General features: G+C 31.1%; 1 protein-coding gene across 1 annotated transcript; it reads right to left on the bottom strand.

Moving 5' to 3' along the window:
* Positions 1-473: 473 nt before the first annotated feature.
* LOC124373874 (zinc finger A20 and AN1 domain-containing stress-associated protein 11-like) lies at positions 474-12,427 on the bottom strand. The gene is made up of 3 exons (XM_046832193.1): positions 12,242-12,427; positions 1,923-1,965; positions 474-604 (listed from the first exon to the last, which is right to left on the bottom strand). The coding sequence occupies exons 1-3, from the start codon at positions 12,425-12,427 to the stop codon at positions 474-476; spliced, it is 360 nt and encodes a 119-aa protein (XP_046688149.1).
* Positions 12,428-12,680: the final 253 nt, after the last annotated feature.

Here is a 12,680-nt window from a genome sequence, read left to right as displayed (position 1 = left end):
AGTGCATGCAAACTAGATAAAGAATTAATTGGTTAATTACACACAACCACACATTTATTAAAATTGTCCAAGCATGCAAACTAGATAAAAACTTAAGTGGTTATCGATGAATATTCATAAATACAAAGTTAAAGAGGTGGAAAAATAACAAAGTTATGATTTACACTATCAAAACAATTAAAAACATAGATAACTCATTACTACCCTAAGTTAATAAAATTTCTATAGCCTTAAATAACAGGTACATTCAGTGGCTTGTCTATGCAGACTAAAAAATGACTGTCTTTCATACTAGTCACTCACTACCTTTGCACTCAAAACTTCCAGTGCACTCGTATAAAACCTATGTTACTAAAATAACTATTTTTATAATAAAAATGTCATCGTGTATTTAATTTACACTAAGATCTTTTGTCATTAAAATGTGGTGGGTCCACACAAAATCAAATACTCTTATATCTTTTTAAATCTTCTCACTGACAATCACGTGGATTGTTGCGCCAGATCTCTTGTGCACCAAGCTCTCGGTAGTCAAACGAGCAGTCGTGCTTGTCCAAATATCGGTGGATGCCACAGTACAGGCCTCCGCAGCGACACTTGATGCCTACACAAGTACAGATGTATTAGTAACAACTGGGTTGTTGCGCCCGATCTCTTGTGCCCAAGCTCTCGGTAGTCAAACGACCAGTCGTGCCTGTCCGAATATCGGTGGATGCCACAGTACAGGCCTCCGCAGCGACACTTGATAGCTACACAAGTACAGATGTATTAGTAACAAAACTGGGTTGTTGCGCCGGATTCTCTTGTGGTCCCCAAGATCTCGGTAGTCAAACGACCAGTCGTGCCTGTCCGAATATCGGTGGATGCCACAGTACAGGCCTCCGCAGCGACACTCGATGCCTACACAAGTACAGATGTATTAGTAACAACTGGGTTGTTGCGCCCGATCTCTTGTGCCCAAGCTCTCGGTAGTCAAACGACCAGTCGTGCCTGTCCGAATATCGGTGGATGCCACAGTACAGGCCTCCGTAGCGACACTTGATAGCTACGCAAGTACAGATGTATTAGTAACAACACTCACTATACTGTGCTACTGTGATAAGCTCACAGTAATAATCTCATCTCATTACAAACTTATTTTATATATGGTCTCTTCTCGTAACAATTTGCACACCAGAACTAGAATGTTTAAAAGCCAAAAATTTAGTACATATCATTGTATTTATAATGTGATTTGTACTGCGCTTATTTTTCAAACAATTCTAACAAACAACTAGGAAATATTATAAAAAATATAAAAAATTTTTAACATAATTAAGGTAGTTTGGCACTTACTGAAAATAGCTAGTTCATATGAGGAAGAAATTTTTTTATTGAACGTCATATAAGTTTTAACAAAAAATGGTTCAATATTAGTCATTTTCTAAAGTTGTACTTATTTTGCTATATTGCTTTAATTTTAAATACATATAAAACATTTTTCTCAAGTGGGGAGAATTGACTAACCTTTATGATTGAACTTTTTGTAGCCTAATTGCAAAAATGTTTGTACCAATAAAATTTCTAAAAATGATTTCTGCAAATTGAAGACAAACTAATTACAAAATCTCGTACTATATAATAGTGTTATGGTATTGTGTATTTGAAGTTAAATATGTATTTTCTATAAGTTTTGTGAATTTATAACTTTAATTTAAATGTTTCTGACAAAGAAAAAGAATGTATTACATTATACAACTCAAGGAAGGTTTTATTTTTTGGTATTGCTATAATGATGGTTATGGATCCAATATTAAATGACCACATTAAAACTTCTAACATACCATCAAATTAGGGCACATGTAAAAAATAGCTCATGGAACTCAATTATTAATGACAATGTGTGCATAGTAATGGTTTCATATTTCACAACAATGGCTCACCTGTCAGTCCAACCCTCTTGCGACACACAGCGCAGCGGTTTGTCTTCTCTTAGAGTCCTTATAACCCTTGTTACCCTGTCCTTTGTTGAGGTACGGCCTCTCACCTCACTACTGATGCCTGCTGCTTCCCTTCTGCCTACAAACAAAACACAGCATCATTCCACATGGTGAATTGTAAATCTTGCCTTTTCATATGTAAGGTACTAGTTCTTAGACTGTATTTGTTATTTATTCAATTGCTCCCTTTCAGTCAAAGTAGTCTTAATCATAAATCATAAAAGTGACTATGTCTGCTTGTGGATTATCAGAGTAAAAGAAGACAGGCACAGAAGAGTTCACAAACAATTGTGTTTTGGTTATTGTGAAGAACTTGTGCCACCATAATATTTCCATTGCAAGTCAATACTATGTATAACATGAGGTATATCAAAATAAATTCTTATTGCAAAAACTGAAATTAAGTTCTTCAACCCTGTGACTGATCAATGCATATTTTTTATCTCCAAAATTGATATTATTTTTTCAATGGGTGATTCCTAAATTGAAAGCTGAAATAAGTGTTTTTGTAATAGTGAACTAAAAAGTATAACTTTATTAATTAATAACATGGAAAACCTAACATGTGTACTTGAGATCTTAAAATTTCCTATTTTGGAAAAATATAAAGTGTCCAATAATATCATATTAGTTTGTTGTATATTAAAAAAATTACATTTTCCTTGTTTTGTCATACTTAAAACCAAAGAGTTTTATTGGATTGTTCTACAATAGTGTAACTCTGAGCAAAATGTTCAAGGGCCTCTCCATTACCCATTTTCATTCACAATTTTGTAATCTTTAAAGTTTTTACTTTATCACAAATATATACATATTTTTTATGTATAGAATTCAACAAAATGTCATCTGTAAATGTAAACTCTATTTAACTAGCTTGTAGCATACAAACGAAAATATAACATACATATATATTTCAGTGATACAGTTTATTTTAAACATTATTAGATGTGTAAACTTATGAAAATACCTGAATGCAGATTTTTTAACTTAAGCTCTAAAACTCCCCAATCACAACTGTTTGGAGTTCATGTTTTACATTAAAACCCTTATATTTGATAAGGTGTTTTAGCCATATGAATTTAATCTCAATCGGGCAATATTTACTCCTTCAAAATTAATTTTACATGAAGAAAGATATGAAAAAAAACCTCTGTATATACAGAAGTACCACTAGAAGGACAGTCTTTCTGTATAGCACCTAAAAATTTAACTATCTTAATAATAGTATTATCCAATGTTTTACTGGAAAAATGTACATTTAAAGTTTGCATTATTAATATTTATTATTGTTTTGGCAAAACCCACCTATTAAAGGTTTGACCTGGCGCATCAAATACTAAGCTACAATAAGCATAAAGTTTTAGTTTAAGTTTAATCGGCCGACACAATAGCGATTATGTAACTTTTCTATTATAATATCAGGAGTGGTGTTAAATAAGTGCATAATTAAAAATTAAAGTAATAGGATGCGTGCACATTTTAAGATTGTATGCAGATTAAGGACGCCAAGCAGCTCTCAAGTGAAAAATAGTGTACAACTAAGTATAAACTAAATTTTTAATCATAAATATGTAATTTCTTTTACTTACATTTACAATAATATCTGTTTAAAAACAGGAACATTTTGTGTACCAAAAAACCTCAAGTTTTGGCTGCAGAATAATTTTGCTTGAATCAAGCAATATTAAATATTTTTTACAAGAAACTCAAAATTAAATAACCATTTGATGCACAGAAATCTAGTATAATCAGTAATTAGGGACAATGGAATTCTTTTGTGTAAATAATAGCCAATACTGATAGGAATGAAACATACTAAAGTAGTCAATGAGAGAACAATAAGTTTGACCTCTTGACACATGTGTAACCTGTAGTCAGTTAAGGTCAATTAAGGTATCATCCCTTGAACTGACCTTGGAAATTATAAATGATAGATAGTATTAATAGTATTCTTCTTCCTCCTCAATTGTAAACTGCCTGAAAACTTCAGTATTATTTTGTGAATTTGAGAATGACTGTATCATTATATTATATGATTACATTATAATGGCTAGTACATAAAGTGTTTTCTATTACAAGCATATACCAAAAAGATTGAACAAATTATTATTACTAAAAAATCAATTAAATAAGATAAAATGGGAAAAAATTAACACTGTTAAAATAAATAGAAAAACACTATTTAAATAAGTGATAGGCCTACTCTTAAAAAGGCCTCAAAAACTAAAGTAAATTATAAACGATTAAACTATATTACCAATTTTTCCATTTGGACCATTTATCTATCAGTGTTCCTGACACTTCACACAAAACCTCTAGTCCAAAAATGGATGAACACGACTTACATATTGCCAGAAAACCCTTTTCCTAGGTATTGCTAGTATCAGCTATTATCAGTAGACCTTTATAATGTATCTATGGCAGATGTGTCAAATAACATGCCATTGGTAACTTTAAATGAGAAATGAAAAGAAACTGGAGCTCATATTCTAACAGGTAGATTTGAAAGAATATATACAAATATACCTTATGGAATTGGAGTGGGTTACAGATGATACAGTTAATGTTTATTCTAACATTTTGATGTACTTCATAGAGATGTTTATTTTATGAACCCTATTGTCACACAGGCAATAAAAGATAATTGATGAAAATAACAGAATTATCAAACCCTTACAGCTACATAATAAAACAGTGATATATTTCCCAGTAAAACACTTATCTGAATTTCAAAAAATCTGAGGCTCTGAATCCACTGGAATTTGTTGATGAGGGATAAAATTTATAAAAATAATTATCATTTTGATTCTCAAAGAGTCTGCAACCTACAAAATGCAGAGAGTAAACTTAAAATAAATAAACATTTTATATTACCTACAAAAACCAGTAATGAATATTAAAACCCCAAAGCAAAACAATAGTAAGAACTGTGGCATTCATATGCTCTGAATAACTGATGTTATCTGTCATTTCAGAAATATCTGATGGATTCATTCTTTGTCCGCCAGCCTTTTCGAAGACATTCTCTTTCTTCTGTCAGAAACTGATTTTCTGAAAGAAAATTTAGAAACTGGTCTACAAAAAATCAGTATTTAAGTTTCAAAGCAAACACAATTAAACAACTGATATGCTAAATCAAGACAGTGAATGATGCAACATCTTAAAACTAACAAGAATGGACAAAATCTGGTGTAAAGAGAAAACAGAGTACAAACGATCAGTAAAAGGCTATTCAACTCCAAAAAAAAAATGGGAAGGAAATGGGAATTTGAATTTTACACAGATAGTCAGAGTGGGGGGGTTGTCACAGAAAATTGAGTGGATTAATCAAAATGATCTAGTAGTAGGCTCAGTCATCCAAAATTTACTCATCTTTGGAAGGAGAATTAGTTCAGTTAAGTAAAATAATGCCTGTACTGTTAATGACAATCCCAATGAGGTCTGATTTACCTCAGATAGTCCAATGATAGGTCTATGTTATCACACTGACACAGACAAAGCTAATAGAAGAGAGTTAGTAAGTCATCTTGAGTCTGTGTATTTTTTGGACCTTCATTCGATAATCAAGCGTTTTCACTTCACACAGCCAGGATTGCATCTAAACAATAGAGGAAATGCCAAGTTCTTTTTTTTAACTACTGATAAACTAAGTGCTATCTTTCAGTGTTAATAAAGCTAATTTATCCTTGTCTCTTTGCCCAACAGAGTAATGTATTTAGTGAATCGTCTCAATATACAAATAAGTCAGGCTCTGTAGACCAATCGTTCAATAGCTTTAATGTGATGTTTTTGAATAATCAGGGGCTCAGAAATAATGTTGCTGTTTTTGGAAAGATTCCTGACAAATTTAAATCTATCAGTGGTCTGCCTAACTGAACATTTATTGTTGGGAGATGAGATCAGTTGTTCATATTCCAATGGGTTTTTACTGTGCTGCTGATTTTTCTAGAGTGAACCGAATAAGAGGTGCAACCTGTATATTCGTTAACAATAAATATAGTTTAGAGACTGATGATAAATATATCAAAATTTAGCAAAGAAATGAACTTTGAAGCAGCAGCTATGATTTTTTATTAATGTAGAAACTGTTGTGGTTTCAGTTTATCCCTCTGCTAATGATAATCCACAGCAATTTTATGTGTGCTGGAAAACTTTTTAACATTTATTATGAACTTCACAAATTGTTATCATAGGAGGAATTTTAAAAGTAAACTTTATATTACAAAAAAATAGTCAAACAGCAAAAGATTTTCTTCATATTTTAAGAGAGTTTAACTTTTTCCCTCTAAACAAAAATGCAACTAGAGAAAAAAATTGTTTAAATAACGTGTATATTTTTAATCATTGTTTGAATTTTTCTTTGGTTACAACTTTCTCATTCCCTCTCATTCCCCTACTCGGATCAAGATGAGATATTTGTTAAAAAAGTCTTATAAAGTACCTATGTTGACTCAAGAGATGTACCTTGGTGTAATAATCAAAGCAAACTGATATTGCCTAAAAAGAATTTTGAACTTCTTTCCTTATTTTTGGCATTGTAGGATTGGTCATCCTTGTTAAGTAAGTGTAGCAATAAAAGTTCTGTAACACTATTTGCTAAGATATTTGATGTCATATTAAATAGTATAAATAATTTCAAGGTTGTTGCTAATCTAAATAAAAAATGAGCGTGTACATAAAAAGAGATATACAGCCAGAATTATCATACTGCTGAACTAGTCATGAAGGAAGAAAAACTGCTGTTCTTGGATGGAGCAATTAAACATACAAGTAATAAAAATAATACAAATTTAAAAATTATGTTTAGTACATTTAAAATGTAAATTCAAAAATGCTGTAATTCAGGCTAAATGTGCTAAAGATTATAATTATATAAAAAGTAATAAAAATAAATGTAAAGCTGCTTGGGATGTGATAAAACATAATACAGCAAAAACAAACAAGAGACTTTTTGTATTGAATCTGATGTAATAAAACATTGTTTCCTTAAATCTGTCAAAGATATAAAAAAGGAAAGTTGAGAATCCCAGCTCAGATTTTACCTCTCATAACTTTTATGGTACGAATATTATTAATAATACAGTTAATTTGAAATTGACCATAGTAACACCAAATGATATTATAAATGCTGTCAAGGGAATGAGAAATCCTGATAGTCTTGATGTATAAAGTATGTCAAACAATTTACTGAAAAGTATTATTGTTGGTATGGCTGAACATTTGGCAGTGTCTATAAATCTGCTTCAGAAATGGTATTTTCCCCAAGCAACTAAAAATCTCAAGAGTAATGTCCAATTTTCAAAAAGTGGTCCTAAGGATAAACCTCAAAGCTACAGACCAGTCTATAATTCCTGTTTTAGGTTAACTAATTGAAATATTGGTTTACTAGGTAATTACATCTTTTTGGAACATTTTAACCTTTTAAATCCTTTACAGTATGGTTTTAGAAAGGACAAATCAACTGTTAAATGCCTTGGATCAGCTTGTTAGATATGTACATTCATCTTTTTAGGAAATTGCATCACTTAATTAAAATGTTATGGATTTTCAGGATTGAATCTAAATTTCCTTGAGTCATATCTCATTAATCATAGACAATTGGTAAATGTCAATGGCAGGAGGTCGGAGCAAACTACTGTGGAGTGGTGCGTTCCACAAGGCTCCTCCATTTTGGATCCCCCACTTTTTTAATCTATATAAATGATCTACCTTTATTATGTTTATTAATTTGAAAAACCTTTTTATATGCAGATGACACAACCTTCTCTGACGTCAGTAAAAACTGTAATGATCTTGAATTTTTGGCAAATGATACATAACAAAAATGCCATAAATTTGTTTCTTGCAAAATGGGTTGTTGCTTAATAAGGGCAAAACTAAACGAATGATTAAATGTTAGGTACAATTTGGATTCATTGGATGCTGGTTTCTCAAACATAAGTTCTTGGGTATTAATATAGACAAAAATTTGACATAGGGACATTGACTTATGTACCGATTGTAATAAATAATAATTCTGGGGTAACTGGATTACCGGTGGAAGGAGTAGGCCAGATGAATGATAAGGGTCTGGACTATACAAAAGAGGCTGCTATCGGCGAGGTGCGCATCGCAGATGGCAGTGTTCGATAACGAAATTGAGGAGGTAGGTGAGGTACCTCCGTCTCAGTTAATCGGAAGTGATTGTAACGAGTAGATTAAATAGTTGCTTAGAGTAAATCTTTTTGCTAATCGTCATCGAACCTGCGGGTATGTGAACCTTTTAACTGGAGTCCAGTCAATATTACATTATTAGTTTATTTTGGAATAATTTTGGGAAATAAATATTGTAAAAATTAAATTTAATGGGAATTTAGGAACTTACCTTTTGATCTGTGCAATATAAAACTTGTTGGTGTAGTGAGCACATGTATATAACATTTTATGTAAAAACTACTAAAAGAGTTTTGTGGTTGTTACAGATGCTTCCAGCAATATTTTTTGATTTATTAAATCTCTAACACTGCAGAAGATTTTGATTTATTAAATCTCTAACACTGAAGAATTTTTAAGTGTGTAACACTGAAGAATTTTTAAGTGTTGTAACACTGAAGAATAATTTTTTAAAGTAAAGTATAAAGAAAATTAGTAACAAAATAAAAATTGAATTTTGAAGATAAATTAAAGTGAAGAATTGCCAGATCGGATTAGAGTGTTAATGTTTGAATTTTGAAAATTGAATAAAAGACAAGCTGTAAGAACTTTGTACATTTTTGGGAGTGAATAATATTATTACAAGTTTGAATTTAAAAGTCATCAAGAAAGTTTTTATTTAAATTTTAATTCCAGTTATTATTTTTAAGAAGAAGTTTTTATTTTAGTTTAAAACTTTATTTATTTCAGAAGATTTACTTTTATTTTTAAAACCTCACAAAAGTTTATTTTAAATTTCAAAGGTAACAACCCCTCATGTGGCAGTAAAACGGTACAACTTACTAAATAAAAAACTGTCACGAGTTATGTATCTCTTGAGTAGACTGAACGATAAAATACCAGTAAATTATATTACAGCTCCATATTTTGCCTTCTTACAATCCATTTTTAAAATATGGATTAGTACTGTACGAAAACTGCTCTTATTTTAGAAATATAAAATCTTTCTACAAAACATTAAAATATTAGTATATTACAAAGGGCTTCACTAAAAATGATAGTTTTCAAATTTTTGACCCTCAGGGGAAAGAGGGGAGGGGTGTAACTGAAAATTTTGAACACTTAATTTGAGTTATGAAAGTGATCATCTCTTAATTAATTTAGTATGTACTAAAAATATTCTGTATTCATTTATTCTTAACAGTTTTATTTTTATTTTGATAAGTTTTAAAAGTAAACGGTAAAATGTAATAAATGAGTTTGAAAATGTATCTTTTTCAATCGTCCTCTGTGGTTAAACAATTGTTCTTTTACTTGTAGCATTTCCCTTTATATTCTGAAAGATTGCATCAAGATATAGGCTACAACTGATGCAAATTACTTTTCAACATTACACGTTTGGGGCTGCCATTTCATTTAGAGTGGACCTATTTCAATTCTTTAAGCGCATTTTTTTATTGAACTAACCAAGACCTTTAAATAATGGTATGTTACAAGATTATAAGTGCTATTTGAAAATGTTTAGTTACACCCTTTTCATTACTAGTGTAACCAATTTGTAACTAGTAAGAGTGCTGTAAACAGATTTGACATAACTAAAATAATAAAACAAGTTAAGGGAGGGGTGCAACTTACTGTTCAAACCTATACGTTTGTGGCTGCCATTTCCTTGTAGAATGGTGCAGTTGCAATTCTGTAAGTGTATATTTTTTTTAATGAATAACCAAGAACTTTAAAATTATACGTTTACAAGACTATAAGTTACTATTTGAAAATTTGAGTCCACCCCTCAGTCCACTAAAGGTCAAAAAGTTTGAAAGCTATCACTATTAGTGTAGCCCTTTGTAGCTAGTAAGAATTCTTACAAATAGATTTAATATTTCTAAAATAACCAAAAAGTTAAGAGGGGGTGCAACTTATTTCCAATAAAAACTTGTATATACAGAGTGTCCCATGAAGAGTTTTTGAAACATTTGATTTTATATTACTTGCCCGTTTATGCACCGAACATTATTAAACTCTACACAATTAATAAAGTGGGTTTTAAAAATATTTCTGTAAAATCTAAAGCTGCCTAACAATTATAGAAACAAAATGGTTACAATATTGAAAATGTTACTATTTTGCCTCCTGTAAAAAATTCATTTCTTGAAATACCTGACTAGATTACTACTTTGGCAATTTTAAAGAACAGCTGTTTGATTGAAGGAATATTGCTTATACTATAAAAACATAACCTAGACCCCTCCATTACAGTTTTACTGGTATTAAAGTTTGAGAAATGGCTTTTAATGTTAAACAAAAAAGTTAAGTGTTGTGCATGGGCTTTTGGTTTTTGGCAACATTACAGAAGTAATTAGACAGTTTCAGGTTGCTTACCCAGGAGTTGAACCACTTAGTAATCCAACAATAACAATATTGGAAAATTCTTTTGTTAGAAACTGGAAGTTTCGTAAAAACGTACTCTAGAGGAATCAAATGAAGAAAAATAGAAGTACTAGTATGTGCACATCAATGCTCCGCTCTCCAGGTACAAAACAAAATCACTAAGGAAGGTTGAACTTGAAAATGGATTTCCATAGTCTTCAGTATAGAGAATAATTAAGAAAACAAGATAAAAATTTTAGAAAAGCCACCTATTCCAGAATCTTCTTGAAGATGATTTGGACGGGAGAGTGGAATTGAGTTTCATGAGCTAGATCCTAATTGGCATTACTCAAATTGCTTTTTCAGACAAGTCCACTGTCTACCGCAATGGTCCTGTAAATAGGCATAATTGTAATTATTAAAACATTGGTAATCTACACATTCTTGAACAGACTTTACTCAAATCAAAAGGAATGACTGATTGGGCCGCTTTCAGTTGTAATGGGGTGCTATCTTGTGACATTTCAGCCAGTACAATAACTGGGAATAGGTATGAACAGGTTTTAAATAAACGAGTCTTGCTTGGCTCATTTGACATTTCCAGAAATGGATCAAGCAATCTTCCAAAAAGATGGTGCTCCTTCTCATTTCGCAAATCCTGTCAAGCGATTACTAAATGGACAACATAGTCGTGGAAGTGATTTTTTAGATTGGCCATCAGATCCTCAGATTTTAACTGTGTGATTTATTTCTATGGGTTTACTTAAAGGAACAAGTTTACTAGTAGCCTCAATAATGATGAGGAATTAAAAACAATCAATTGAAGAGGAAACTTCTCCGGAAAACCACAGAAATTTGTAAAAGAGCTTACAATTCATTTGTTAAGTGCTGTTATCAGTGTTGTCACTGTGGATGGATTACAGTTCGAGTGGTTGTGGACTGTAATAATTGTAGGTTTTTTAATAGGATATGTTCTAATTTTCTGGTTGAAATGGTTTTTATTTCTCTAGAATATGACAATAAATAATTTTACAAAACCAAAAATACTGTTTTTTACTGTTTTAAAAAGTATAGTTGTTTGTAAATAAAATATATTTTTTCAATGCCACCATATCCTCTATATTATATATATATATATATATATATATATATATATATAATATATATATATTATGATTTAGTTATCCTATTTACATAAAAAATCCAAATTTACTTAAATTTTAAAATTAAATTCATAGCTTATAACACACGTAATAAAGAAATCCGGAAATTGGATAATGTCTATTAATTAAAAAAACCGTTATCAGAAATTTTTTTGTAGTTTTTGTTGAAAGCCTAATTATCTTATATCCCTTTGACAGATTTAAAAACAAGTTTTATTCATGGCTGTTGGAGAAAACATTTTATAGCTTAAATGAATTTTTTTTAAAGTTAAAATTATGGATTTTTAAATGATTATTGAGTTTTTATATTCTGTTGCGATCACTGTTGTCCTGTATAGGCTTCATTATTGTTAGTTTTAAGATTTTTGACGTTATAATAATAATGAGTTGTATTTATGACTTGTCAATGATGTTCTGCATTTTTCTGGGAAATAAAATCATGAAATGAAATGTCAGAACATTTAACATTATTAAAAATTTCAAAATATTTTATTTCTGATGTGGTGAACTATCTTCAATCAACTGTATGGAAGTCGAAACTCAGTCAGGTCAGGCAAATTGTTTAAACTTATTATGAGCTAAATATATGAAAGTACTTACATCCTTGTTATTGCCAAGTGAGTGAGCATGAGCCGACGTTGGACCGATGACAGGGTTTGTGGGACACGGTTTGTGTGCATCTCCATCAGGGTTTGCTTGGGGAGTGGAGAATGTACTGGTGGCGGAGGTAGTGCTTGGGTAGTTTCTTGCTTCCTGTGGAGCACTTCCTTGTAACAAAGTGAACATAGTCCGTTAGTGGCAGGATTATCGTAGAAACCGCATCCAGACCGGCACATTGAGTTGTTTTTCCCACGCACCATATATTGACTATTCAATATTTAAAATTTCAATGATAACTGAAGCCGAGTGTTCTTATAGTGCTGATAGCTTTCTGTTCGTTTCTTGAAAATTACTAGCTCATTTGTGTTCCTTTTCTTCTCTAAGGTCTCAAGATATCTATCGTCCACACCTGAAACTTACAACACATACATCAAGAAGA

The sequence above is a fragment of the Homalodisca vitripennis genome, unplaced genomic scaffold, assembly GCF_021130785.1.
Source record: "Homalodisca vitripennis isolate AUS2020 unplaced genomic scaffold, UT_GWSS_2.1 ScUCBcl_6613;HRSCAF=13909, whole genome shotgun sequence".
NCBI classification, from domain to species: Eukaryota; Metazoa; Arthropoda; class Insecta; order Hemiptera; family Cicadellidae; genus Homalodisca; species Homalodisca vitripennis.
This window is presented reverse-complemented; position numbering and strand designations above follow the sequence as displayed.

Excerpts from the sequence above, each read along its gene's own strand:
- LOC124373874 (XM_046832193.1), bottom strand. The coding sequence starts at position 12,427 with ATGTTCACTTTGTTACAAGGAAGTGCTCCACAGGAAGCAAGAAACTAC. Across the intron at positions 1,966-12,241 it reads CACTTGGCAATAACAAGGAT|ACAAACCGCTGCGCTGTGTG; the intron begins GTAAGTACTTTC and ends CTCTAAGAGAAG. Across the intron at positions 605-1,922 it reads CAAGAGGGTTGGACTGACAG|GCATCAAGTGTCGCTGCGGA; the intron begins GTGAGCCATTGT and ends GTACTTGTGTAG.